The sequence below is a fragment of the Lacerta agilis genome, chromosome 11, assembly GCF_009819535.1.
Source record: "Lacerta agilis isolate rLacAgi1 chromosome 11, rLacAgi1.pri, whole genome shotgun sequence".
Lineage (NCBI taxonomy): Eukaryota > Metazoa > Chordata > Lepidosauria > Squamata > Lacertidae > Lacerta > Lacerta agilis.
Window position 1 is genome coordinate 29,338,240 of NC_046322.1, and position 26,836 is coordinate 29,365,075.

At 41.7% G+C, this 26,836-nt stretch overlaps 1 protein-coding gene across 3 annotated transcripts in view; it reads left to right on the forward strand.

The window, feature by feature from the left end:
* Positions 1-267: 267 nt before the first annotated feature.
* Positions 268-26,836, forward strand: part of ZNF366 (zinc finger protein 366) — a 28,603-nt gene continuing 2,034 nt past the window's right edge. Inside the window, exons 1-5 of one of the 3 annotated variants that reach the window (XM_033164410.1) lie at positions 268-444; positions 15,744-15,812; positions 16,613-17,934; positions 18,901-19,092; positions 26,630-26,804. In XM_033164410.1, the coding sequence (XP_033020301.1) occupies positions 16,624-17,934; positions 18,901-19,092; positions 26,630-26,804 (1,678 nt within the window). In that variant the 5' untranslated portion in view covers positions 268-444; positions 15,744-15,812; positions 16,613-16,623. Of the gene's footprint in view, positions 445-7,638; positions 7,660-15,743; positions 15,813-16,612; positions 17,935-18,900; positions 19,093-26,629; positions 26,805-26,836 lie in introns of those variants that run through there. The other 2 variants (XM_033164411.1, XM_033164412.1) reach the window with 2 other exon arrangements.

The window sequence follows — 26,836 nt, forward strand, 5'->3', positions numbered from 1 at the left end:
CCACCCATCGAGTTATAAATTACACCCTACGAAATCCATCATAAAGATATAATACTTGAGGAATTTCTTTTGGTTTAGTGATATTTATTTTTCCAACCATTTTGTTTGAGAGAAAATGAGATGGCTATCTGCCGTTTCCTTATTTTTTTTGCAGGAAAGCTAAAGGGCTGTTGACTTCCTCTCCCCTCCCTTCCTTCCTTCTTTCTGAAGGTACAGAACTCATCTGAGAGAAGAAAACGAAAAGGGGGAAAAAAAACACAAAAAAACCAACAACCCCAGAACGAAGTGATTGTTCCTGTTCTCTTTCTTAAGTCATTTGAAACACTGTCCCTCCTTATTTTCTAAATCAACCACAGTTCCCTACTCAAGAAGCGACAGAGGCTGCCAATTAGGAAGCAGGTACAGAACTTGGGCCACCAGGCACCAGAACAGTGTCAGCAGCTGGTAAGTTAAACTTCCCAATGTACTGAAGGTAACAATGTGGAACTTTAATAAATTCAGGAGATATCACAAGAAAATGCTGCTTTGGGCTGGACTACGCTCCAGTTTTCTATTTACTGAAGCAAGCGTTCAGAGATCTAAGAGAGAGGAAGATGGATAATCTTAGCAAAAAGGGAACTGTTAAAAGTTTCTCGGTGTATTTTAACAATGCCAGATTCTCTTATTTTAAAGGATTCTTCCCATTCCCCAGCCACATAAAACAGAATGAGCATTTTGATTACAGAATATTATGGCCAGAGATGGAAGGATCTGTCAATTTCAGTTCTTTTCTCAGTTTCCCTGTCTTAAATTCAGTTCTCTACATTTGCAGCAAGTTGTGATTTTTTTAAATAAAAAAATAATCCTCATGAAAATTCTTCTGCATTTTAGTGTGAATTTCTCCTAATAGACATATTTTTATATGCAGTTTTTACTATTATATACATTTTTTACAATATATTTTTCTAATATAATGCATTTTTACATGCTAGTTTCACTAATAGCTTCATTTTTGTTCACACATTCCCATAATATGTGCATTTTTGTAAACACCGGCTGGTTGGAGAACTGCATCACAACATTAGGATAAGTGCGAATTTTGAAGGATAGCTGTGTTCTGGTTCACATTATTATTATTTTTAAGTGTGAATTTGATACATTTGGCTTTAAATGGAAACTTAATTGAATTTCTCCTCTATCACTAGTTACATCTGCATTCTTTATAAGGGATTGCTTGTCCCCATAGCAGCACCAGTGTCCTTTAGTACTGCAAACATCTGTTCTAGAAAAATCTAAATCATATAACTGTTTCACTGCTCTGAAACCACAAATTGTTGTTCTTGTTGTTCTTGCTTTGTTGTGCCCCAAATAGTGGGAAAGTAGAAAAGTTTTGGAGGCATGGAATTTAATTCCCTAGTTCCTTTTGGGAGTCTAGTAGTAGGTAGCTGTTACACAGGCTCAGGAACTGGCTTGTTATATTTTGGCTATAGTAGAAACCTAACCACGGGTCAAGTGTGTAGATGTGTGCATTGTGAATATATCCGGAATGAGCAGGGGTAGGGTTGCCTTGCCTAGAATCGTAGTATGCCTTGATTCACCTGCTCACAACACCTGGGAAATAATAATAATAATAATAATAATAATAATAATAATAATAATAATAATAATAATAATAATAATTTATTTATACCCCACCCATCTGGCTGGGTTTCCCCAGCCACTCTGGATGGCTTTCAACGGAGCATTAAAAACAGAATAAAACTTCAAACATTAAAAATTTCCCTAAACAGGGCTGCCTTCAGATGTCTTCTAAAAGTCAGATAGTTGTTTATTTCTTTGACATCTGATGGGAGGGCATCTGCTCTTTTCTTGTGGCTGACTTGTGAAGAACTGAATGGTGTTTTGATCCCTACTACTTCTGTGATAAAGCAGAGGATATAATATGGGAACAACAGGGCATTTCACATGTTAATTCTTCACATCTCAAGTGTCTTCATTCTTGAGAGTGTACCACACCAGTGAACCTTCTGAACTGCATCGTAAGCAGGGATTTTTGGAACTCTGTTATGTACCAAAACAATTACAAGCGGTTGTGTTTGTCTTTTAAAAAAAGGCAATATATTGATCAATGGTAATATTTCTCTCAAGGAAATTTGAGTTTTAAGGCTGCATTCCATTAGCCTAGCAGTAAACCCTATTAAACTCAACAGGACTCAATCCTATAATGTATAGGATTGCATTATAAAGGCTTCAAATTATGATTTTGTATGCTCAGTTATTAATTGTGCCATACCAGGATCTTGTTAGAGGTATTTTTCAGCTACAGATTACATGGTATGAAGCTGAGGTGCAGTAAAAATGTGACTTAATAGAAAAGGCTGCAATTATGGGAGATGATGCAATGAAGGTGTTTAAAATTTCAGTATAAATTGTTCATATGATACACAAACTCCAGGTAACGGGCCTGTTGTAGGATAGAGCTGTGTTTTCATTACAGCTGTAATCCTATATACACTTACTGTGGAGCGCACCCCATTGAACTCAGCAGGACACTTACAAATAAACTTGCATAGGGTGGTGCTACCTGTATATGTTTGATGAAGATTTGCCCCAGAGATCTAGCACTGAGTCTTTTCTTATTGGAAGGATGTGATGTTGTTCAAAGCTAACCAGACTGTGTTGATGAATACAGCCATCCTCAACCCAGTGCTTTCCAGATGTTTCCAGCTATGCCTTCCACCAGCCGCAGCTAGCACAGTCGTGCTGACTGGGACTGATGGGAGTTGTGGTCCAAAACATATTATCTGCTATATTAGATAACAGCAGCATTAGATATTACCAAAATAGCTATACTGCTAAAGGGAGATCTGGCCCCCGGGCCTTAGTTTGCCTACCCATGCCCTAGAACCTTCTGCATGGAAAGTAGATTGTCTACCACTGAGCTACAGCCCTTCATCCCCAAAGTGGAAGCCATTTCCCAAAGGGAGCAGCTGTTTGTTGGCCTGATGTGGCATGGCAGTGCCACAAAAGGACATGGTTAATGTGGTCTGCCAAGCACAGGGCAGTGGTGGTGAGGGAGCAGAGAGGCCCATCCTATCCCCTTGCAGAGCATTCTGTGAATTTGTTTTCCTCATAGCAACCACCTGGGCTCAAAACAAACAACTTAAGAACATAGTAATGTTCAGATCAAAGGCCTGTCTAGTCCAGCATTTTGTGACCAACTAGATGCTTATGGGAATCCCACAAGCAGGACCTGGACACAATAGTGCTCTCCTGCTTCTGAACCCCAGTAACTGATATTTAGAAGCATATCACATAATGGCATACAGTAATAGTTTTCTAGCTAAGAATTTCCATGTCAGTGCCTTTCCTTTTGAAGAATTGGATCAGTGTTGCCCTGAAGTAGAGCAAGTAATTACCTCTGCCTTGTAGTTAAGGTTTATGGTATAAACCAGGAATGGGAAACAAATCATAGTATTGTAGAATTGTAGAGTTGGAAAGGACCCCAAGTATTATCAAGATTCTGGAAGAATCCCCTTGAGATGTTGGTGGACTCCAAATCCCATCAGCCCCAGCCTGAATGGCCTGTGGTAAGGGAGATATGGGAACTGTAGCAAGGGATGGGACCAACATCTGAAGGGCCACAGATTCCCCATTTCTGGTATAAAGGATTCCATGCTGGATCAGATCAAAGGTCCATATAGTCTGTTTCTCACTGCAGCCAAGCAGACAGGATTGGTGTGTATGTGTGCTTGCAGATTTGGTATTTTTTTATGGAGGGGGGGGGAAGGGATCAGTGATCCACATAAGTACAAGTGTTTTTCTAGTGTCACATGACATTGTCGGGGGTGTGTGCCAGTCCCCATTTATATATATTTATTTATTTAACAGAAGTTGTACACCACTTAATCATAAATAATGCAAGTGATTTACATAAAATATAAAATATACATTAAAACTATTGATTAAAAGCTGGAAGTTAAGAACAGGTTGACCAAATAAAAAATTTCAAAATTCAGACATACACTTTATGGGGAAATCCTGATTTAAAAAACAAAACAAAAAACGAAATGACTCTGTTGCTAGTGATCTGTTTACAGTATGAAAGCCCCATCTGGAAACACCCTGAGAGTCACAGAACTAGTGTCAAAGAAATGCAGGCTTCATGCTAGATCTTTGGTTTGCTTTCTGAGTAATCTGCTGGCATTTAACAGGGGTTTTTTTTTGGGGGGGCGAATTCATTTTAAAGGTGCATAAGACTACTTGGTTGGTTGGTTAATGGGCTTATTTGTTCCTTCTACTAAAAAAGAAGAAAAAGTGAGAGGGAGAAAAACAACAACAACATATTGTGTATCATTGCTTAGGTATGGATACTGGAATGTGTGTGTGTGTGTGTATATACTGGTATATATATATATATAGAGAGAGAGAGAGAGAGAGTTTTCCAAAATGTGTAGCCCCAGTCACTTTAGAGAAATGTGTTCTTGCTGTTATTGTTACATTTCATTTAATATCCAAAATGTTTAATATTTAAAAAAATAATTTTTATATTAAATGATTTATTAAGTATTTCACATTAGCTTGTAGATTCTTGCAGAGATTGTGACTATTTCATTCAAAAAAAAAAAAAATCTTCTGAAACTGGAGTGGAAGATTTAGTGCCAAATACAATCAGAGTAGCTGTTCCTTGAGGGGAAACAGCCGTGTAGTTGTCCGTGCAGAATATGGACAATCTCTAGGTAGATCGTTCATTTCCTGATTTAAAACGTTTACACCCCACCACTGCACCTGTAAGGACCCAACAATATAAAACAAGGAATTAAAGTAAAAAGAAATCCACAATAAAATGATAAGCAGTAAAGAACGAATAGCAAGCAATGAAAGCAGAAAACCTAAAACCATGCTGAATAGCAAAAAGGGACAGAAATGTTTCACAATGAGCCCGGAAGGCTTCCTAAAGATCTGTTGTCTCAGCTTGTTGCTTGATTCATAACAGTTTTCAAATGGATTTAGTGTTTGAAAGGTTCAGGGACCGCCTAATGCTTTATATCCTTGTTTGATCACTCAGGTCTTGAGGGGAGTCCCTGTTAGTGGTCCCCTAGGCTCATATCCACCAGGAGCTGTGCATTCAATATTGTGGGTCCATTTTTTTTTAAAAAAAAGTTTAATTAGAGATTTTCCTGTGTCACAAAACAAGCAGGGAAAAGTACATATAGCATCTTCATTTTTTTATTTATGGAGTCTTTTCACAGTTTGTTTACATTTTATTTGAGACACTACCATTCTAGATTGCATGCAGTTGGGGGGTGAGAAAGGGTAAGAGAGAGAGGGAGGGACAGAGATGAGAGGGTAATGTTCTTTTGTTCTATAGCATAGCGTTTGTGTAGAATATTGTGTCAGCATCCTTTATGTTGCACCATGCCCTTTGAGATGACCCACAAACACCTTTGTGTGACTAAATTGTCGCTGGAAGCAGCCAAAAAGCCCTGGTCCATGCACACTTGGTCTGGAATGGTGAATTCTTCCTAAACTGTACTGCTCTGTGTGATTGTTTTGGATGGACATGATTGCTGCCTTGCTAAAGTCATCCTGAGTCTTTCTTATTTGTGTTCTCCATCAACCCTTAAAAGGGTTGTCACGTCTTCAGTTTCACTTTAGTAATGTGGATGGAAACTGAATGAAGATAGGAAGTGGTTCTTGTTGGGAAAATGCCTTATTCTGTAGGCCAAATCAGTACCTGAAGGTAATTTCCAATAGAGAAGTGAGATATCAGTCAGCCTTTCCTTGGGCACATCTGTGTGTGTGTACTTTACTACTGTCTATTTTCAACGAATTCAAGGTCATGGGCATGAGCAGCTTTCTACTGGTAAACAGTTAAAGAAATGCAAACTTTAAAGCAATGCTCCTTTGATGCCACCCTGAGCTCATTTGGGAAGAACAGAGGGGTTAGAAATGTAACAAACAAACAAACAAAAAACTGCTGTGTGAGCAGCTCACCACAGCACTGCTTCTTTTGCTGCTGTTCCACTGTCCGGACTGGGATGAATTACCAGCTGGGGACCAAAAGCCCAAAGAACAAGTTGAGAACAAAACCAGGAGACAGGACTGAGGGACAAGCCCGAATCCCAAGCAAGGATATAGGAACATTACAATTTAGGTTTGCTGACCTCTCCACACAACTGACTTAATTTGTTTATATAGATGAAGGATGTATGCATATCTATTACTGATCTTGAAACCCTTTCCATTGGAAAGAATGTAAACTTATTTACATACCAATACATTATCAATTCAAGAATACTTTTCTATTTATGAAAATCATTTTTTTCTTTGGGGAATACTCCCTTTCTTTATCACATTTTCTTTCCCCCTTAAAAAAGCACCCTTTAAGAGCACAACAGACTACACCAGTGTTCTTCAGCCTTGCGTTCCAAGATCATTGTTGGACCAAAACTCCACCCATCCCCAGATTGTGCAGCCAATGGGCATGGATGGTGGGAATTATAGTACAGCAACATTTGGACTCAAAGTTGAAGAACACTGAACTAGACAATGGCATAACAACTTGTGTGGTGTCTTTCAGATGTTGTTGAATTCCAACTCCCGTTAACCCTTGGCTGTGTTGGCTGAACATAATGAGAGTTGTCATTCAACATCTGGAGGTCACCACATTTAAGTCCCACTGTCTGAATATCCTAAACTCATTTACCTGAGAGTAAGCCTTGCTAAACACAGAAGGACTTACTTCTGAGCAACATAAAAAATGTACTGATTGTGTTCAGTATGATTCAATATTGTGTTCAATATTATGTACTCCCATATAGATTTTTGGGAAGGGGCATTGAGTGACTGAGAAAGTTGTGGACCCTGTAGATTTATGTCTCCTTTAAATCCACTCCAACACATTCCTGATCCACCCTCAACACTATGTCATGTGCTGGTCTCCCAAAGGAGCCCACAGAGCAAGGCAAGTTAGTTGTTTCAGCACTAAGGAGAGCTCCTAGTGAGAAACTTGTTCCAACAAGTGAACTTAAGTCTTTTGAGCATCTGCCTCTAGTCCACCTCTGTCCCCTTTTAGAGGTCTATAGTTTTTTAAAGAGCCAGTCCTCTGACCAGAAGGTAGACAATTCTTCTAAGCTCCATGGTCTGTAGCCCGGTGTGCTCTTTGTGCTGTTGGACTGATGAGGTACTGTGAGAGGCACAGGCAAAGGCACCCCTGAACTTAGGTCCTTGCTCTAATTTTGAAGGCCCTGGTGCTTTGGCATGTGGCTCAGTGGGCTCCTTCCTGCCAGTCTCTGGTTCAGTGGTCCCATAAGTTTTGGGCTTGGGGCCAAAAACATGGTCTGCCTCCTTAGCGGGTGACCCTGTAGACTCTGTCTCAGTATCCTGGTCACTGCTTGCTTCTGGGGTCATGACACATTCTGCCCCTTTGTCTTTAGCAGTGTTGGAACTCTGACATCAGTAAAGTCAAGGCTGCAGAGGTTTTCATGGTGGCAGGAGTAGTCTTACAAAGTTGTATATCCCTTTCTGATGTCAGACCATCCTCAGAGGAGGAGACTTGAAACACTCAATGGATGGAAGGAGGAAGAAGTGCCGACCAGAAAAGAATGGCAGACTAAATTGATGGAGTATGCAGAGATGGCGAGACTGATGGGAAAGATCAGAAATCAGGAAGATCAAGTATTTCTAAAAGACTGGAATAAATTTTTAACATATTTAAAAGACCACTGTAAACAGTTAAAATCATTGGCAGGGATACAATGACACTTGTAATGTGAAATGAACTATGTTAACTATGGATATATAACAGATAGATAATGGTAAAATATGCAGAATATATAATGTAGAACCCATGGAAGGAGGGAAGGAGGTCCAAAAGTCTGAAATAACCTTTTATTTTAATGTTTTGAAATGGTTAAGGTTAAAATGTATAAAATTATGTAAAACCAATAAAAGAAATTATAAAAAAAATAAAAAATAAAAACACCCAATGGTCTCTGGTATACCCTTTCAAGGGTCATAGGATTTGCAGCCTTAGTAAATTTTATATTGATATCATTGATTTCACCAGTACAAAAGACAACATTTGAATGTCAAATGCTAGTTTCAAACTTCAAATGGTTACATTTTTACATCAACATTTGGATACTCAGCAACTTATGAAATACAAAACCTTTCAATCCAGCTCTGCTTTAGACCTGAATAGACCAGTTCTTATTATATTTGACCTGTTTTGCAAGCATAATGTGAACATCAAACTGTGAGACCGTTGAGAACTAAATTGCTAACTAATATCATAGTCTTGTTGTTTTAAGGTTGAAATTATTGATTTGATATTAACCGAGAGCTTTGTTTTAAATTGCAAAGCAGGCTGCAAATATTGTAAACAAGAAACTGAAAAATTTAAAAGTGTCTAATCTGCAAACTTTTAAACTGGGAATACTCATGATTTTAAAAGGTGAAATACCCCCAATTGACTATAATTGCAGGCTTAAAGCCAAGTCCACCCACTTAAGTGCTTTGTGAATTAGTCTGCTAAAGAATTCTTTGGGACTGAATATGCATCCCTAAATATATAGTCAGCATCTTTTATGAAGGATGTGCCAGATGTGATGTGCGGATATCCTTGACACCTATATTTAAAAATTGATTTCTGTATGCAGACTTTATTTCTGGAAGAACTTGATGTGCTTGATCTTGTGTCACTCAGATAGCTTTTCCTAATGTGATAACAACTCCTAAGGCATTTTGTGAAAAAAATTGAGATGAAATAAAATTATTCTGATTAGGCTGTGCTTCCTTTTGCTTCATGGGATAGATATGCTAAAGTTGTCGTCGCCTCTGCACTTGGTTCAGGGTGGCTTAAAATCTCCATGGAAATGTCAGCAATAGAAGGAGGATAGAGAGAACAGAGGCAAGAGGGGGTTGAGACATGGCTTCAGAATTAATTCCCTGTAGGCTGAATATGTGAATGGCAGATGTGTTATACTCCAAGTGGCATTTTACATATGACCAGAATGGCAACAAACAGAGGAGAGATTCTCAACCTGTGTGGCAAAGACTAAGAAATGAATGAGATCAACAGGAATGGCAGTGAGGCAGAAGAGGGATGTAGGAGAAATTCAACTCAGGTTGCATTGAACTCGAACTTTCCTAATTTTCATTTCCCAAAACAAGATGCAAACTGAAACACAGTATTTGGGACTTTTTACTTTAGAGGGAAGGCAAGTAAGATTATAGAATTGCGCATGGCATAGGGAACATGGACACAGGAAATGGATCTCTCACAACACTAGACCTCGTGAAGTTCCAATGAAGCTGAATGTTGGGTCAGATTCGGGAGATAAAAATGTGGAGAGTGGAAATAGGAAAGGGGAACAGGAGCTAAGGTGACTGTATAAATTGTTAATTCAAATATATACCAGACTGCTAACCACATCACAAATGTCTCAAGGAAAGCTGGCCAGATGTTCTCGCATTTCTCTTCTTTGTGGTCACGCTGATACTTTGCCAGCTCATGGAAGGATAGGGAGTGCAAATCATTAATCCGTTGTTGTATGGGAGGCAATGACTTCTGCTTCCAGTGTTGAAGCACTATGCATTTTGGCTGACCCTAAAGCACTCATTACATAGTTCACGACCCAGCAGTACATTTCAATTTATTTGCAGAACTTGATAAGTAGTCATGCAAACTTGCTTTAAATAATAATACTAATTACAATGCGACACAGATTTGCAACATCCCTTGCATTTATTTCACTGCCCTCCCCCTGCCATGTTGTGATTTTGAATTAAAAGCAGTATATAAATAGCAATAAATAAGCAGTTAACGCCAATCAGTTCCAATCAAATGCACAAGATGACTTCAGGAGTGGGGAACCTACAGCCTTCCATAAGCGTTACTTATTTCATTTTAAAAATGTTTATATCTATTGCGTGTTTTTAGTTTTATGTGTTATAATTTATGCTTTGAGCCATCTTGGGTCCTCCACTGGGGAAAAGGTGGGATAAAATAAATAAATAAATAAGTTGTTGGACTCCAACTCCCATCAGCCACAGCCAGAAATGCCAATGATCTGGGGGTGATGGGGTTGTAGTCCAGCAATGTCTGGCAGGCTGCAGATTGACCACCCCTGGATTAATTGGACTGCTGATCTGTGGCTATACAAAAGACATGTAGGGCCAAATTAGGTATTACAAAAGACTTCTTTTCCTTTTCGGAGGGCTTCCCCCCCCAAAAAAACATCTGCATATGCCCCTGATTTGGACTGAGTCTGAGCACAGGTACGGGTTCATTACGCCTTTGCCTCCCATGCTGATTTTCTGCTACAGGCTACACACACCCCCAACTGCTCTTATGATGTAAGAAAAAACATGCAGGTATTAATATGGGAGTCTGTGTCTTTTAACCTCTGAAATTAATGGCAGTTTCACGGGGGCCATTTGCACCAAGGAACTGATGTAGGGCTAAAGGCAAAAACCCCTCTCTTTTTTCACTGTACCACTGACCCACATCACTTTGCCCTTCTGCAACAAATCTCAGAACTCGTCTTTCCTTTCTAGTTTGGCCCTCAGTAGCCATTTCACTTTGTCAGAGACTTGCTTTGCCTGTGACATCTTTTTTCAGTGCACTGTGGGAGTTTTTGCTGCCTTAAGAATAGGCCAGAGCTTAGTGGCAGAGCACATGCTTGGCATGCATAAAACACCACGTTCATTCTTTGGCCTTTCCAGTTAAAGGATCTCAGGAAGGAGCGCCGAGAAAGACTCAGGGGAGTTGCTGTCACCAGAGATAGGATTGGGCAAAATGATGACCCCATTCTGTACAAGGCGGCAGCCTCATCTGTGGATGCCATCAGAAGCAGATAGTCTTTTCTTGTAATTTTATATCTCTGTAGGAAAGGATTGTTCCCCCTCCCGCAAGCCTGGCATTTCCCTCTGTGGGAAATAAGAGCCTATAATTTAAAGATCCTGGGTTATCTGCACACCTCCCACACACAGTGAGTTCAGCTACTTTTTCAAGTAATCATCTGTACCATGAAAGTAGAGCTGACTCTCTAACTTAGTTCAATTATATAATAGATGTTGGTGCTGATTTAAAGTTGCTCATGTACAACAAAGTGAAAGCAAATTCCCAACCAGGCACAACACAATTCCAAATGGCGATGGCCATTTGATAAGATAACAAGAACCTAAGGCAAGCCTGCTGGATCCAGGGGCAGACGAAGCTGCTTGAGCACCTGGGGCAGTGCACCCAGGGGCGAGGTGAGTGCCCATAGGGGCAGGGCACACTGCAGGGCCTCCAGAATCTGCCTGCCTCCTCCCACTCAGCTGCCCTATAGCTGGGGGGAGGCAGAGGGCAGACCGTTTGGGCAGCACAGAACCTGCGCACGCCCAAGCCACCGTATCTCTCCCAGGAGAGATGCGTGGCTCGGGTGTGCTGCAGGCCCCACAGTGAGTGCCACTCGGCATTTTGTCACCCCCCTCAGTAGTGACACCTAGGGTGACCCGCACCCACCGTACCCCCCTTCCTCCGCCCCGCCTGGATCAGCCCAATGGCCCATCTAGTCCAGCATCCTGTTCTCACAGTGGCCAACCAGCTGCTGTTGGGAAGCCTGCAAGCAGGACATTATCGCAAGAGCACTCTCCTCTCCTGTGGTCAACCAACAGCAACTGGTATTCAGAGCCACAATGCCACTGGCAGTGGACAAGGAACAGAGAAATCCTGGCTAGAAGCCACCGATAGCCTTGTCCTCTATGAATTGGTCCAATTCTCTTTTAAAGCCACCCAAGCTGGTGGCAATTGCTGCAGGTACTGTTCTTGATCTACTACCAAGGGGCTATGTATACAACCTGGATGCACTGGGGCTAGAGACGGGGAGAAATTCACTTCACATTGCAAAGCAGGGTCTGCAGGCCTTGACCAGGGCTGAGACTGGAGATCCTTGCCCACAGAGCTCTGATGTCTTCTTAAAACTGTATTGTTCAGATAAGTCCCCCCCCCAAAAAAACCCTGTGATTCTTTGACAAGCAGTTCCTACAGATGAATTTTATGTTTTTATTATCTTTGTTGCAACACTGTGCTTTTCATCTGCATACCGCCTTGGGGTATTTGGTATGAAAGCACACTTCATCAATATTTTAATAAGGAAATGATGCAAACTTACCATCTCTGCTCTCCCCGGAACAACACCTGAACCAAAGCACTGCTGCTATCCTTCAAAGCTTGTACTCCTCTGAATTGTGTGGTGCAGGCCCTCCAACAGAGGGTCATAAAAAGAGGAGTAGCTGGTAGAGAGGAGAGGTGGTGCCCGGCTGCCTCCCAAACCCCGGGCACTGATGTAATTGAGGCTGTGCCATGAAGGAGAGGGAGAGGGGTGAAGCAATGGGGAAGTTTGCATGGTGTGAATGAATCTGTAGAACCAACCTGGTGCTCCCACCAAAGCATCTGCAGTGTGCTGACCTCCCTACCTTGCCCTTCTCCCTTGGAGTAAGACACAGCAACTCCAGTACTGGGAGGTCAGGAAAGCGCTGCTGCCCTCGTTGCTGGCTACTTCTGTACAAAAATGCATATTTGGAGAGGGGGCAGCAGGGGAAGACGACAAAGAAATGGCTTGCCAAAATGTCTGTTTTGGGTAAAATTGCATACAAAGATGTGAGCCTAAAAGGCTGCAAATTTATGTGGAAATGTGGAGAACTGAACTTAAATGTGGAAAAACAACCAGAGAGAAACCAAAACTGACCTATTAATCTGTCCTTTATTGGGACCTAGAGGTTTTCATGTAGGACCAGAAGTCTATACCAAGGTCCTTCGTTTATTGGCCTTACAGAGACGCTGATTTAATCAGGTGGAAGTCTAATTTCCACAGGTGAAATTTGTTCATTTTACGTTTTGCTTGGTCTCCACCTTACAAGTTTATTTTAATCTGAAAGAGTATGTTTCCGTGTGGTGCCCAGGATTCTGCTCAGTGACCTTATGATATTGGCCTGTTGCCAAATATAACTTCACAGTGACGTTCTGGACTCTCTAGGGCAGCCGGGTTCTAACCATTCTGCAGCTCTGGGGAAGTCAGAAGCTCAACATAGCGTGGTGGCTTTGAAAGACTAAAGCAATAGGAATGAATAAAAATAAGACTTCACATGCTTTTTATAGAAACAAAGTATTGGGCATGCCACTGGTGTCATATAGGTGCTCATTTTGAGCTGGTGGGTTTGTCCTGTGTAAAATACAGAAGGGCATTGTTGGCAAATGATGACATTGGCAGTTAAGCAGGTGAAAGAACCTCTGGTGTGAATTAGGGCTTATACTAGTATAGTAAGGGTGCTTAGGATTGTGCTGCACATCAGAGAACTTTTGTGCGTAGAAATAGCAGACCCAAAAAAGCTGATGCAGAGATGGGAAAAAAGTATTGTGGGAGGACTGAAAACTGAAAATGAATTACTTCAGTCACCCTAATGTTGTATAGCCAGATCAAGACGAAGATACAAAGGAAAAAACTCAAGTACTAATTAGTAGTAAACTGTATTGAATATAAGGGATCTACTTCTGAATAACCACTTTAGGCCTGACTGTCACTGACACTTGGGAGGATGTTAGCTAAAGGTAAAGGGACCCTTGACCGTTAGTTCCAGTCGTGGACGACTCTGGGGTTGTGGCGCTCATCTCGCTTTACTGGCCAAGGGAGCTGGTGTACAGCTTCCAGGTCATGTGGCCAGCATGACAAAGCCACTTCTGGCAAACCAGAGCAGCACACGGAAACGCTGTTTGCCTTCCCACTGGAGTGGTACCTATTTATCTACTTGCACAGTGTGCTTTCGAACTGCTTGGTAGGCAGGGGGATGTTATACTTGTTTTAATATTTAGCTGTGTCCAGAATCTGGTTAAAGGTGTCAGCATTAGCAAACCGCTTTGGGAAAGTGACCACAACACTTTCAATTTCAATATATATGAATGAGTGGGAAATTGTCTAGAAAATTCAACACTATCTTTTCCTTTTTTTACCTAGGGTTGCCATATTTCAAAAAGTAAAAACCAGCAGCTTTTTTAAAGGAAACCACCAAAATTGTTGAGCTGTTTTTAGGAAAACCCAAACGTTGTTGAGCTTCTTTTAGACAATCCCCAAATTTATTAAGCCTTTGGATGTCGAATCCACCTTTGAAATGCCAGTAATGTCCAGGAAAATCTAGACATATGGCAGCCCTATTGTACCCAGAAGAAGAAATTTCATAACAGTGAGGGGATTTCTCAAAAAGAAGTTGGAAAGCGTTAGAGGAGTGTCAAATTCTTTCAGGAATCTTGGAGGTTATTTAAAACCATTATAATCATGACTCAGAGGAAACACATGTCATAGATCAGAAAAAGTATGAGTATGTTCAAGAGGGTGCTGGTGTGGTTAAGTAACAGTGTCAAAAGAGTCATGAAAGGGAATAATGTTTTGCTTTTAAAAGTGAATTTCTTGCCCAAATGAGAAAAATACAGCGAACAGTGGTTGATAAGCCAATCAAAAAAGGAATCAGCCTCATTCCCAGAGAATTGGAGCATAGCCAATATAGCCAGGATTAATACCGTAAATAAAAAAAATCGGGCCAGTAAAACTGCAAGCCAAATAATCGAGCAGCTAGAGCATCTTCCTTAAGACTAAAGCATCAAAGACTTTAGTTTGGAAAAAGAATGAAGGCCAAGAGGGGGGTGGGGGGCACAATAAAAGCTCATGTTATAAATGGTATCAATGAAGTCGAGAGACAACATTCCCACTCTATACTGCTAGAACCAGTCATTGGGGATTATGGGATCTGTAGTCCAAAACCCATAGAGTACAGTGGTGCCTCGGGTTACATACACTTCAGGTTACATACGCTTCAGGTTACATACTCTGCTAACCCAGAAATAATGCTTCAGGTTAAGAACTTTGCTTCAGGATAAGAACAGAAATCGTGCTCTGGCGGCACAGCGGCAGCGGGAGGTCCCATTAGCTAAAGTGGTGCTTCAGGTTAAGAACAGTTTCAGGTTAAGAACGGACCTCCGGAACGAATTAAGTACGTAACCAGAGGTACCACTGTATATAATAATCATGAAACCACAGAATGATCAAAATAATTTGGCGCCCATGACTAAGAAAGCCTTGCTCTCCTGGGTCTGTGAAGCAAGGTCTCTATCAAAGATCTCCGAGCCAAACTAGACATGGCATTAATTGTGTGAATGTAGATAACATGCGCTTTGAAAAATGTAAATAGCAGGTGTAGGTGGAGCTGAGAAGCTTTGTGATGACAAAGTTTGGGGAGGGAGAGTTTCACCTTTCTGCCCTTACCAGAGTGTTGTTGTGAGTGTGCATGTGTGGCCTGTGATGTGTGCAGTGCATACATGAGAATTTTGGCCACTACCACCACTGCTGGGATGTGGCCCTTGGAGGGTTGGCTACAACCTTGCATGTGGACCTGAGGAAGAAAAAAAACCAACACCCTGCACCCCCACCCTGATATATAGGGTGAAACTTCTGAGAAGGGAACGTTCAGCACTCATTTGCATTTCACAGTCCAATAAAAAAAAACATACAGCCACTGTAGCATTGTGCCTTATATCTTTCTTCAAAACCACTTTACAAGTATTTGGGGGGGGGGGGACAACAAGAAAGCACACTGTGTCCTGAGACAATTTTATTATTGCTTCCGCCTTTGCACCATAAAACAGTAACAGAACATCGAGCATAAAACGACTGTCACAACTATAACACAGTTTAAAGAATGATTGTTCTCTATTTATTCCTTAGACACAAATGCCTCCTGGAGCCTGTGCAGATGCATTTAAAGCAGATCTGGCACAAAGGAGATGAATTAATGTAAGTACAAATCCTGCAGTATTGATTCTTATGCTAAATGCACATTTCTTCAATGGACATTGTACATTAGGGCAAAGAGCTAATGCACACTCCAGGCTTGATTTAAATTGCTGGACAGAGAACAGCAGAACCCAGACATTGAAGGACATATCAGATGGCTTCAAATCAGGGCACTGCGGGTGTTGATTCAGCACCAGCAAGACTGTCTTCTGGGACCAGGCAGAATCAGGTCACAGACTCATAGAAAGCTGCCTTATACGGAGTCCATCAGGCGAAGTATTGTATATAATGAGTGTCAGCAGCTCTCCAGAAACCTAGAGAGGGATCTTTCCTAGCCCTACCTGACAATGCTAGGGACCTTCTGCATATAAAGTGTGAGCTCTACCACAGAGCTGCAAACTAGCAATGAGTGTAGAAGTCTTCCAGGGTGCTTTATTCCCCCTCCTGCTAGCATGGCCAACCAAACTGCCTATTTTCCTGGGAGTCCAGCCAGTTAGAATTTTAAGGCCTGGCTGGACTGTCATCTTCTTGGCTCATGGGCAGAACAGGAAGAAAAAGGTCAGGAAAACTCCCCCGCCCCTTAGTGCAGATGTGTACTGGACTGGATATGGGTGCTGCTCAATGCTCGAAAGAAATACATTTGTGCATGTTCAGGGCACTCTAGAGGGAGGTCCCACTGTTCAAACTGGAACTCTGGGGCCTCCACTTGAACACCAAAAGGCACCAAACATTAAGGTTAAATACGGTGTAACAAACAGGAACAAGAGTGAATTTTAAAAATGTTTACTTTTTATTTAAAGGAAGCTAGAGTATGCAAGAGGAATTAAATGCGATGAAGAAAGAGGAAGCTCCCTGCAGTATGGATGGCATACAAACCCTTCCCTTTCCCCACTGCTTGGACCCTGTTGTGAAGTCAGACATAGCTTCACCCCTCAATGAAGAATTCAGAGCACAGCTTGCCCAGTTTGGATATGGCCCTTCCCCTGCAGAACTGCAGAACTTCCAGGGCTCCTTAGAAGGGGGATCTCGCAAGCGTAAAAGCATGCCCACGAAAATGCCCTCTGCCGTCTCACCAGGAGAGCCCACCTCCCCGTTGCACAGGTCTGAAGACATCCCCACTGCAGGTTCTCCTGACCTCCCTTTAATATTCCAGCACCACCACACACAGCCAAACTACAATGCCCACATGATTGACCTGTGCAACATTGGCTTTCAGTTCTACAGAACTCTGGAACACTTTGGAGCACAGCCTATCAAGGAAGAACCCATCAAGCCTAATGTGCTCTGGCCTGGACCAGCCCCATTTCTGCAGATGCCCTATCCATACTATCCTAAAGTTCACCCTTCTATGATGTTTCCATTTCTTATGCCCCCAGATTTTCATTTCAGGAGCCCTTTCCCACTGAAAAGGCCTCCGGAGCCTTCCTTCTCCAGGAGGACGGAGTTAGGAGAACAAGCTGAAAGTAAACAAAAGGTGGAGAGGGTGGATGTCAACATTCAGATCGATGACAGCTATTATGTCGATGTGGGAGGGGAACAAAAGCGCTGGCAGTGTCCTATGTGCAACAAGTCCTACACATCCAAATACAACCTGGTCACCCACATTTTGGGGCATAGCGGCATCAAGCCGCACGCTTGCTCTCGCTGCGGCAAGCTTTTCAAGCAGCTGAGCCACTTGCACACCCATATGCTCACCCACCAGGGCACCCGGCCTCACAAATGCCAAGTGTGCCACAAGGCCTTCACCCAAACCAGCCACCTGAAGAGACACATGATGCAGCACAGTGACGTCAAGCCTTACAGCTGCAGGATCTGCGGGAGAGGTTTTGCCTACCCCAGTGAGTTGAAAGCCCATGAATCCAAGCATGAGAGCGGCCGGGAGAATATTTGCATTGAGTGCGGCCTTGACTTCCCGACCTTGGCCCAGCTGAAGAGGCACCTGACCACCCATCGAGGCCCTATACAGTACAACTGTACAGAGTGTGATAAGACCTTCCAGTACCCAAGCCAGCTGCAGAATCACATGATGAAGCACAAGGACATCCGCCCATACATCTGCACCGAATGCGGCATGGAGTTTGTTCAGCCCCATCACCTCAAGCAGCACTCCTTGACTCATAAGGTAAGTTAGTGTCTGTGATTCCTGTCACAGATATTAATATTGTGCAGCTTTAAGCAGCTGGATGCATAAAAAATGGGTCAGGACAAGTTACTTGTTGTTTGCTGTTGTAACAATTGTTTCATCAACATTTATCTTCTGTTCCATGAAAATAAATAAAAACAGCAAACAAAACCCACCACCCTATAACTGGTTCTTTTTGGAGCGAAACATCGTCCAGACCCATTCAATATTATACAAAACTTTACTTGCAGAACTTTCTTCAAAACAGAATAAAAACATCAAAGATACATCCAAACAATTCCATAAAATATATGCTTATTCAAGCATAGGCTCAGTCTCTTAAAAATAGCTTTAAACAGGATTGAGATCAAAACTTTGTCTCTCCTCCATTCCGGCCTCCTTTACAGCCTAAGGCTGTGTGCTCCTGGACAGCCATTTACACATCCATACTCCACGGACCCTGGGGACAAAGATTCTAGCCACCACCCTTCCAAGATGGCAGATTTGCAATTCAATAGCCTCACATGTGATCTAAACTTAAACACCTCATCATAGCTACCAGAGAGCAATTGTCAACTCGTGAAGCAGCTCACAGAGCTCTTCTTGCTTTTCTTTAGTTTCAATGGAATTTTCCACTTAAACCCTTTCAGCAACACACATAGGCATTCTCCATTTCAGTGTCAGTTAAACAATTATACTTAACAATTCCCAACTAGTGGGGTATAGGTGAGCTGCTAAATGTACCTGCATTTGAACCAGGGATGGCAAACTACTACTCCTACCATCCTGACCATTGGCTGTGCTAGCAGGGGCTGATGGGAGCTGAAGTGCAACAACACATTTAACGAAAAGACAAGGAAAGGATGTGGCAGGTGGTCATACCCACTAAAGTGAGAAATCGGGAATTGCTGTGCCGGTCTTAAAATAGCTATATGTTTCAGTTTCCTTGCTGTTCTGTTTTTCAAGGGTGTGAAGGAGCACAAGTGTGGGATCTGTGGCCGAGAGTTCACGCTACTCGCTAATATGAAGAGGCACGTATTAATTCACACCAACATCAGGGCCTACCAGTGCCATTTGTGCTTCAAGAGCTTCGTGCAGAAACAGACGCTCAAAGCCCATATGATTGTCCATTCAGATGTCAAGCCCTTCAAATGTAAGGTGAGTGGTTCAAAGACAGGCGACCCAGTCTAATGGAATGACATCCAAGTAGAAGGCATTCCAGTAGAAGGCATGGCGAATAAAAATAGGAATGCATTGCGCAGTAAATAGCAAAGTTGTAAAATAATATAATGTCTTTAGGTAGAACTCTTGACTGAATTCCCGTAGCTTCCATAGTGATTCAACCAGGTGAAAACTGGCAAGCGATGGTATTGTTTTTATTTATTTGTACACTGCCCTTCATCCGTAGATCTCAGGCGGTTCACAGCATAAAAACACAAGATAAAAACACAAAATACATAACAAAAACAATAGTAGTAATATAGCCTTAGACTCCATTTTGGCTCCTCAGCAGAAAATATGGGTTTAATTAATGAATTAGTTTTGTATCTTACTACACTTTTCAGGAAAATATACTCGCAGAGTGGAACACATAAAGCCAAACAACTTATCAAATGACCATATGAAATCTACATTGTTTTTTGTTTTTATTTCATTATGTCCCTCCTTTCTTCCATCACTGAGCTCAATATGCTTCTCTGTGTTTAAAGGCATAATAATAAATTCAATAGTTCTGCCACCCTTTAGTGATGCCCAAGTCTGCTTTATTAAACCTAACTGAACACTTAGTCCCTTAAAAAGAGGAACACTTGCATATTTGAGAAGAGACTAATTCCTGACAGCTCTTAAGAGTTAAGAAAACTTGTGGTATTATTCATCACCATAAATGAGCCGTTCCTAAATCTTAATGGAGTTTTCACAGACAATAAATACTAAAAAGGGCCTTAGAATTTGTTCCACATCGTTGGTGTGAATGCTGTTTAAGAGAGACAGAAAACAAAAAGAAAGCCAGTTTTCAGCTGAATGTGTGTTCTGCTGTACATATTGTCTTTTTGATGGCAGGTGAAGACTTTTCACTTTTCCCAGACAATGGGATAGGTTATAATGTCCCAAATACTGCTGATGTTTGCATGGAAGCTCCCTCTTCTTCTTCTTCTTCTTCCCCCCCCCCCTTTTTGCAGAAAGGTCTGCTAACATGTGGACATCTAGAGCCAGAGCCAGGAAGTGCGTTTGATGCCAGGGGCGGGACTAGGAGTGTTTTCCCAATGGTCAGATTATGCCGCATTTAAGCAAAGAGCATGTGAATGGGCTGTAACAAACAATAGAAGACCTCCATGCTGCTTTTTAATGTTTTACCACTTTTGGACCACTGGCTTAGTTGTGTTCTTGTTTGCTTCTCATGCCCTTCATTCAAATGAGGAAGCTTTGAAGCTCAAATGTTAGACTTGATCCTTTTTTATTTCCTTTCAGTTTTATTCCTCATCTCAAGATTGCACTTTCACAGCACTTAGTATAATTGCTCGTCTGCTGATGATAAATATATCTGACATTTGCATAGCACATTTCATCCCAAAGGGAGGTCAAGGATGCTTAACAATTTGATATACTGGCTAAACACATGAATCAATCCAGGCGTGTGGAAGGTTGTTTTTTTTTATTATCAGAACCCAATACAAATGATGCTCATACCTTAAGGCTGGGTGTATATTAACAAGATTGGATAGGGTTTTATCATATTTCAAACAGGATAAAGGAAATTAGTTAAACTCCCACTTAATCTGCACTGCAGGGTCATAAAAATTAAACTCCCAGAATTGGGTATCTGCTGCTTCATGAGACTAGCCGAAGCTTTGCTATGAGCTGCAGGAGAAGAACACACTGGTGCAATCCTGCACTTTATCTCCATTGCTCAGCTGTCCCCTTAGCTGGCAATTCCTTCTAAGTACACTGCCACTTCAACCCATATTATTTGCTATGGCAGCCTTTGCCAACCAGGTGCCTAGATATTTTGGCTTTCAACCCCCACCCAGACCAGTTTATATGCATAGACTATATTGCTCCAGGGATCAGCTGGAATGTGTCCTTCCTGTTGTATGATGGAAGAGGCACTCACAACTTCCGCATGATCCACAGTTTGGAGCCATTTGGGAAGTGGTGCAGTGTCTATGCAGGGAAAGTATATATTAAGAGAAAGTGAGTGTAAAAATGCATAGTATATTTGTGAAAACAACATAAAGAAATGCAATATATGATGTAAACTTGCTGGGCAAAATTGCATGGAAAAATGCTTATATTGGGGGGAAATGCACACTTAAATGGTGGTGAATTTTTTTGAGGACTTAAAATAAATAAATGCAACCCTATGCAGAAAACTTCCAAGCTGAATTTTAGACTGGGAAACTGAAAGAAACTAGAATTTGAATAGATCTGTACATTCCTAGACCTGTCTAATCCTTCTCTAAAGTCATCCAAATTGGAGGTCGTCTCTGCTTCCTGTGGGCGTGAGTTCCACAGTTTAACCATGCGCCCTGGGAAGAAATATTTTCTTTTATCTGTCCTGAATCTTCAAGCATTCGTCTTCATTGGATGTCCACAAGTTCTAGCATTTTGAGAGGAGAAAACCTTTTGCGCATATTTTTTTATGAACTTCTATCATGTCACCTTTTCTCTAAAAGATGCCCATTTCTCAGGGCATAAATTAATACGCCACTTGTATTCCCAGCACTGGGTTCGTGTTAAATCCTGAGCATCCTGTTCCAGACAGGCAGCTTAAAAAGTGATAAAATAAAGGAATGGCTAAACAAATAAATCAGAAGGAAAACAAGGGAGCGGAGAATCAGGCTGATCAGCTTTTTGAGGCTCTTCCTCTCCTGGACGTTAAGAACCTCTTAAGGAGTTTGGGCTCCATTAAGCCTCTTTGGCTGGCATTCAGTGAGTTAAGGCAATGACCAGATAGCCGCTGTTTTGGCAACAAGCTCCTCCTCAGCAGAAGGAAGGATATAGCTGTACGAACCGCTTACTTAACAATGGCCTGCATGTCCCCAGGGAATGGCCTGCAAATAGATTTCATCTTGCTTTCTCTTGTACTTTTCAGAGCTTCCTGTTTTCTCACGGCCCTTTTGGACAGTTTACAGTCTTTCTCCTGCTCTCTCTCTCTTACTTTCAGGAAAGGAACACCCTTCTTATTAAACCTTCTTTAAAAAAAAAAAAACAGAAGGAAAGAAAGAAAAAAAGGATACAAAGGAAGGACAACACAGCAGTGGCCTTTCTGCCTCATGGCAGGCTGCAGTTTTCTTGGCCTTGTTTCTCAGGGGAAAAGAAAACACCCGTCTTTCCTACAGAGCTAATCATGGCCACACAGAACCCATACGTGGCTTGAGGGGAGAAGAAAGTCTTTGCCAGTCATGTTTCCTCAGCCGCAGAGCTGTTTCTCTCTCAGAAGCACTGCTGCCCACTGTCTTTTGGGGCAAGTCAATCTAGATGTCTCATTTCTTTATTTAAAGAAAAACCTCCCTACAGCTTTTGTTCGAAGTAAAGGTGGTGCTGTGGTCTAAACCACTGAGCCTTGGGCTTGCCGATCAAAAGGTTGGCAGTTCGAATCCTCATGACGGGGTGAGCTCCCATTGCTTGGTCCCTGCTCCTGTCAACATAGCAGTTCGAAAGCACACCAAAAAGTGCAAGTACCTTGCCGGCGGGAAGATAAACGGTATATCTGTGCGCTGCTCTGGTTTCACCAGAAGTGGCTCAGTCATGCTGGCCACATGACCCGGAAAAACTCTGCAGACAAACACTAGCTCCCTTGGCCTGTAAAGCGAGATGAACGCCGCAAACTTTCCCATTCACAGCTTACAAAACAAGGTGTGAACTGAAACCTAGTCACTTTTTGAAATTTGCACTTCCCCAGATTTTGCTGTGCAGTTTTCCGGCCAAGCAATGTGTGCTCATTTGCACATATTGAATACAAATAGTGCCAAAAATAACATAAAATGCATTTTATTAGGGAAAATTGTTTTTGAAAATGTGCACATTTGGCAAAAATACATAGAAAATGTTAACCTTAGGAGAAATTTGTGCCAATATGCTTATGAAATTTCAGGAGAGGTTTTTTAAAAAATATATAAAAGTTGCACAAACTGATGTGGAAATTAAGATTGCGAAAAGGAGAAACTGAAAGAAATTGAAATTGACCAATTTGCTCATCCCTTACTTTCAGTTTTGCTAATACAAGGCTGCCACTGAAGCAGCTCTGAATCACATGAATTATATTATAAAATCCTTTGCCATTGACTCACTCCTTTTGTCAATGCTGCCAAAGACTTGAGCTTTGCACCTTGAAAATGAGTTACATTCAGTCACTGTGACCTGGTGCTAAGTTAGGTGCTTCTATATTTTGCAAAGTTGCAGTCCTTTGTCACAGTTTCCTAAAAGTTCCAAAAAAATCCATTGAGCAAGTCTGTAGCTATCTTACATTAAGGTTGTAACATTGTATGCACTTACTTGGGAGATAGTCCCACTGAATTCAGTGGGATCAATGCCCCACTGAATTCAGTGGGATCCATGCCCCACTGAATTATGCTGCGAGTGTTTTATGGGTTTTAGCCATTATTATTATTATTATTATTATTATTATTATTATTATTATTATTTCCATTTAGAGATGCTTACTATCTGATGATTTCAACGTGGTTTACAATAGATAAAAAACACACACACACACATATATGCATAAGAAGTGCAACAAAACCCATGTCAAATTATTTACGTGGGGAAAAAATGAAACAAACTTTCTCTATATAAGTCAGAAAACATTCCGAGGCAGTATAATGTAAACTTTCAACCAACAAAATACACATTGTTCATACAACCACTCCACCCATCTTACTTGCTGTCTATTCCATTCAACCACTTCAGTCATTCGCTACCTCATGCATTATGTCTGCCAACCAACCAACCAACCAACCAGCCATAGACAAGCCACTTGTTTGCCAAGAATATTACAATCCACATACAAATGATTGCAGCCAAGCAAACACATGTAAGATACTCTCCCCACTAATGGAGTCATGTCCTTACACCCACTGGACCATCTGACACTTCACCCCCATCTCTGAACTGAGAAGAGCCCAGTTCTATACCAGAGCAGGCTTTCACCCTGGGGGTATAAAAGCTACTTCTACCCATTCATTCCTAACTACATAATCATATTCGACATGGCACTGCACAACCTCAGTTCCTGGTAAATAACCAATCAGCACTGGTGGCAGACACAAATAACTTAGCCGTGAATGTGTCTTGATTTACGCAGTGTGGGCATACATCATATTTGACTGTCTAATCCTAAACAAAAAGAACTAGAACATGGCAACTATGATAATTACTCGTTTGTGGTAGACCTGTCCTCCACAAATTTAAAGCCATCCAATCCAGTCTCTGTCAATGAATTCCACACACAGTAGTGCATCCACATCTTGTGGTAGTAAAGAAAATCAAAGACAGCATTGAAATGACGGTGTTGTCTTAACAAGAGATGTTGTCTCACTTCGTTCAGTCCCCCCCCCTTTTTACAATTGATGGGTGCCCATCAGGCTTTATAGCTCTTTCTCTTTCCTACTTTTTATGTCCTTTCATCTCTGCATGCTTCACTTGCATAAGATTCCATAATTGTTTTTTTAATTTTCAGTGTTTGTTTCATAACATGAATTCTGGCCATGTAACCGATGCTACATTTTGGTTCGTGTAATTTTAGTTATCCGACTACAGACATATGATATACATGTATGTATATGTTACAGCATGAATGTGCGCTCTCTCTGTGTGCATGTGTGTAACTTTAAGCAGAAGTGACCCTTTTTTCTCATTCACCACATGGATCACCTACATAATCCGAATTGATCAAAATCTTATATTGCTCCTGTGCATTTTTAACCCCATCCAACCCTCCTGCCAACAAGGAAGAGGAGGAGGTCATCTGCATGTTGTCAAACACATTTTCTCTCCAGCAAGACTTGGTGGGAGCTGTTGCCAGTCCTTACAAAAACTAGCTTCCCCCTCCAAAAAACAACATCAATTTAACTAAAATGAATATGAATAATTTCAGTTTCCTATGCCCAACAATCCACACAGAGATTTTCTGCCATAATGTTGGAACCTAAGGTGAAGAGTGGTTAATAAATGTATAAGCAATAACATGCCAATAATCTTTTCGTCTTGCTTCCTTCCCATGACATTCAAAAGTTTTGCTTCACAACAAGGGCAAATAACTGCACACCCAAGAGAGCAAAGACACTGTTAAGGACTCCTAGAAAAAGGCTCGATAGATGGCGAAAGAATGGCTTTGGGTGGGGCTGCTCTGGGTCACCACCACATACAGAAGCATGACCAAATCTAGGAGTAATGAAGAAATGGAGGCGTCGTGATGCCTGAAGAGGAAATACATAACCTTCCTCTTCATCTGTTTTATTTTCCTGCAGCATTCCAGACATTCTTTCCCTTGACAATAGGGGTCCTGATTCTGGCCACATTCATCCCAGTTTCATATGCCATCTCCTGGAAAGAGGCAGCTCTGCTCTTAGGATTAAGCCCTGTCTGTATATCTGATTGGCTCTACGAAATTCCCCACAGTCCCAGAGGCCATTTAAAACACTGCACTGCAACAAACCTAGGTCTTCCCTCAAGTAGCCATAGCTAGATTAGCACAGCGGCATTTGCTTTAAAACACTTGCTTGTTATATTCGTATTTTGCATTTTTTTGTGATGTGGTTTTAAAATCTTAGGTACTTAGGTGCACTTCCAGTAGCTCCTGTGTAACTTTCAGCCTAATCCTCAGTGAGTGAGCATGGAAAGCCATTAGCTCCTTCAGGGATGTCCCAAGGCATTTTGCTGCCTGGCGCAGAGGACAAGATGACGCCCCATTCCATATTCCAAAGATGACTGGGTCAGCGGTCGAATCTTAATTTCACAGTGGTAACATGAATAGGGGGTGTGGGGAAGGCCACAAGGCATAGCAAGCTCAATCCTCTAACATCTTGCCACCACTCCCCACCCCACGACATCTGGCACCTGAAGCATCTGTCTCAGTCTGCCTCGTGTTAGGGTCAGCCCTGCTATCCAGAAGCTTTAGCTGAATTTTGGCCTGTTATAGAATTACGTCCACAAACTGGGTGCCTGGTTAAATCAAGTTTTATTCATTCATTCATTCATTCATTCATTCATTCATTCATCAAATCTATATGCTACCCCACCACACCTCAGTTCCTTGTGTTAGACTTGGGCTGTGTACACACTATACAGTTAAAGCACAATTGAAACACATTTCTTCCCTCAGAGAACTGTGGGCACTGTAGTCTACCCCTCACACTTACAATTGCCAGCAACCCTTAACAAACTACAGCACCCAGAGTTCTTTGAAGGGAGAAAATGTGCTTGGAAAGTGTTTTAAATGCACATAGCCTTACATTGATGTGGGGCCTATTCATTCATAAACCCAGCTTTAAGGGGGGGATGGGATGGGATTGTTCTCCTGGTGGTTTTTAGGAAGAACAAACTATTCGGATTCCCCCTGTAAGCACAGTCTATGATAAGCTGTGGAACTCTCGAGAAGCTGTCTCAGCTGCAAGGGGTCCTATCTCAAGAAAATAAAATGATCCCTGTGTATCTGCAGAATAAATCACTTTGATTGTCTTTGGTCTTTTGACAGCTGTGCGGAAAGGAATTTAATCGAATGCATAATTTAATGGGGCACATGCACTTGCATTCAGACAGCAAGCCGTTCAAATGTCTCTACTGTCCCAGCAAATTCACCTTGAAGGGGAACCTCACCAGACACATGAAAGTCAAACACGGAGTGATGGAAAGAGGATTTCGGTCTCAAGGTAAATGACCAGCAAGCTGGGCTGATTTTTGC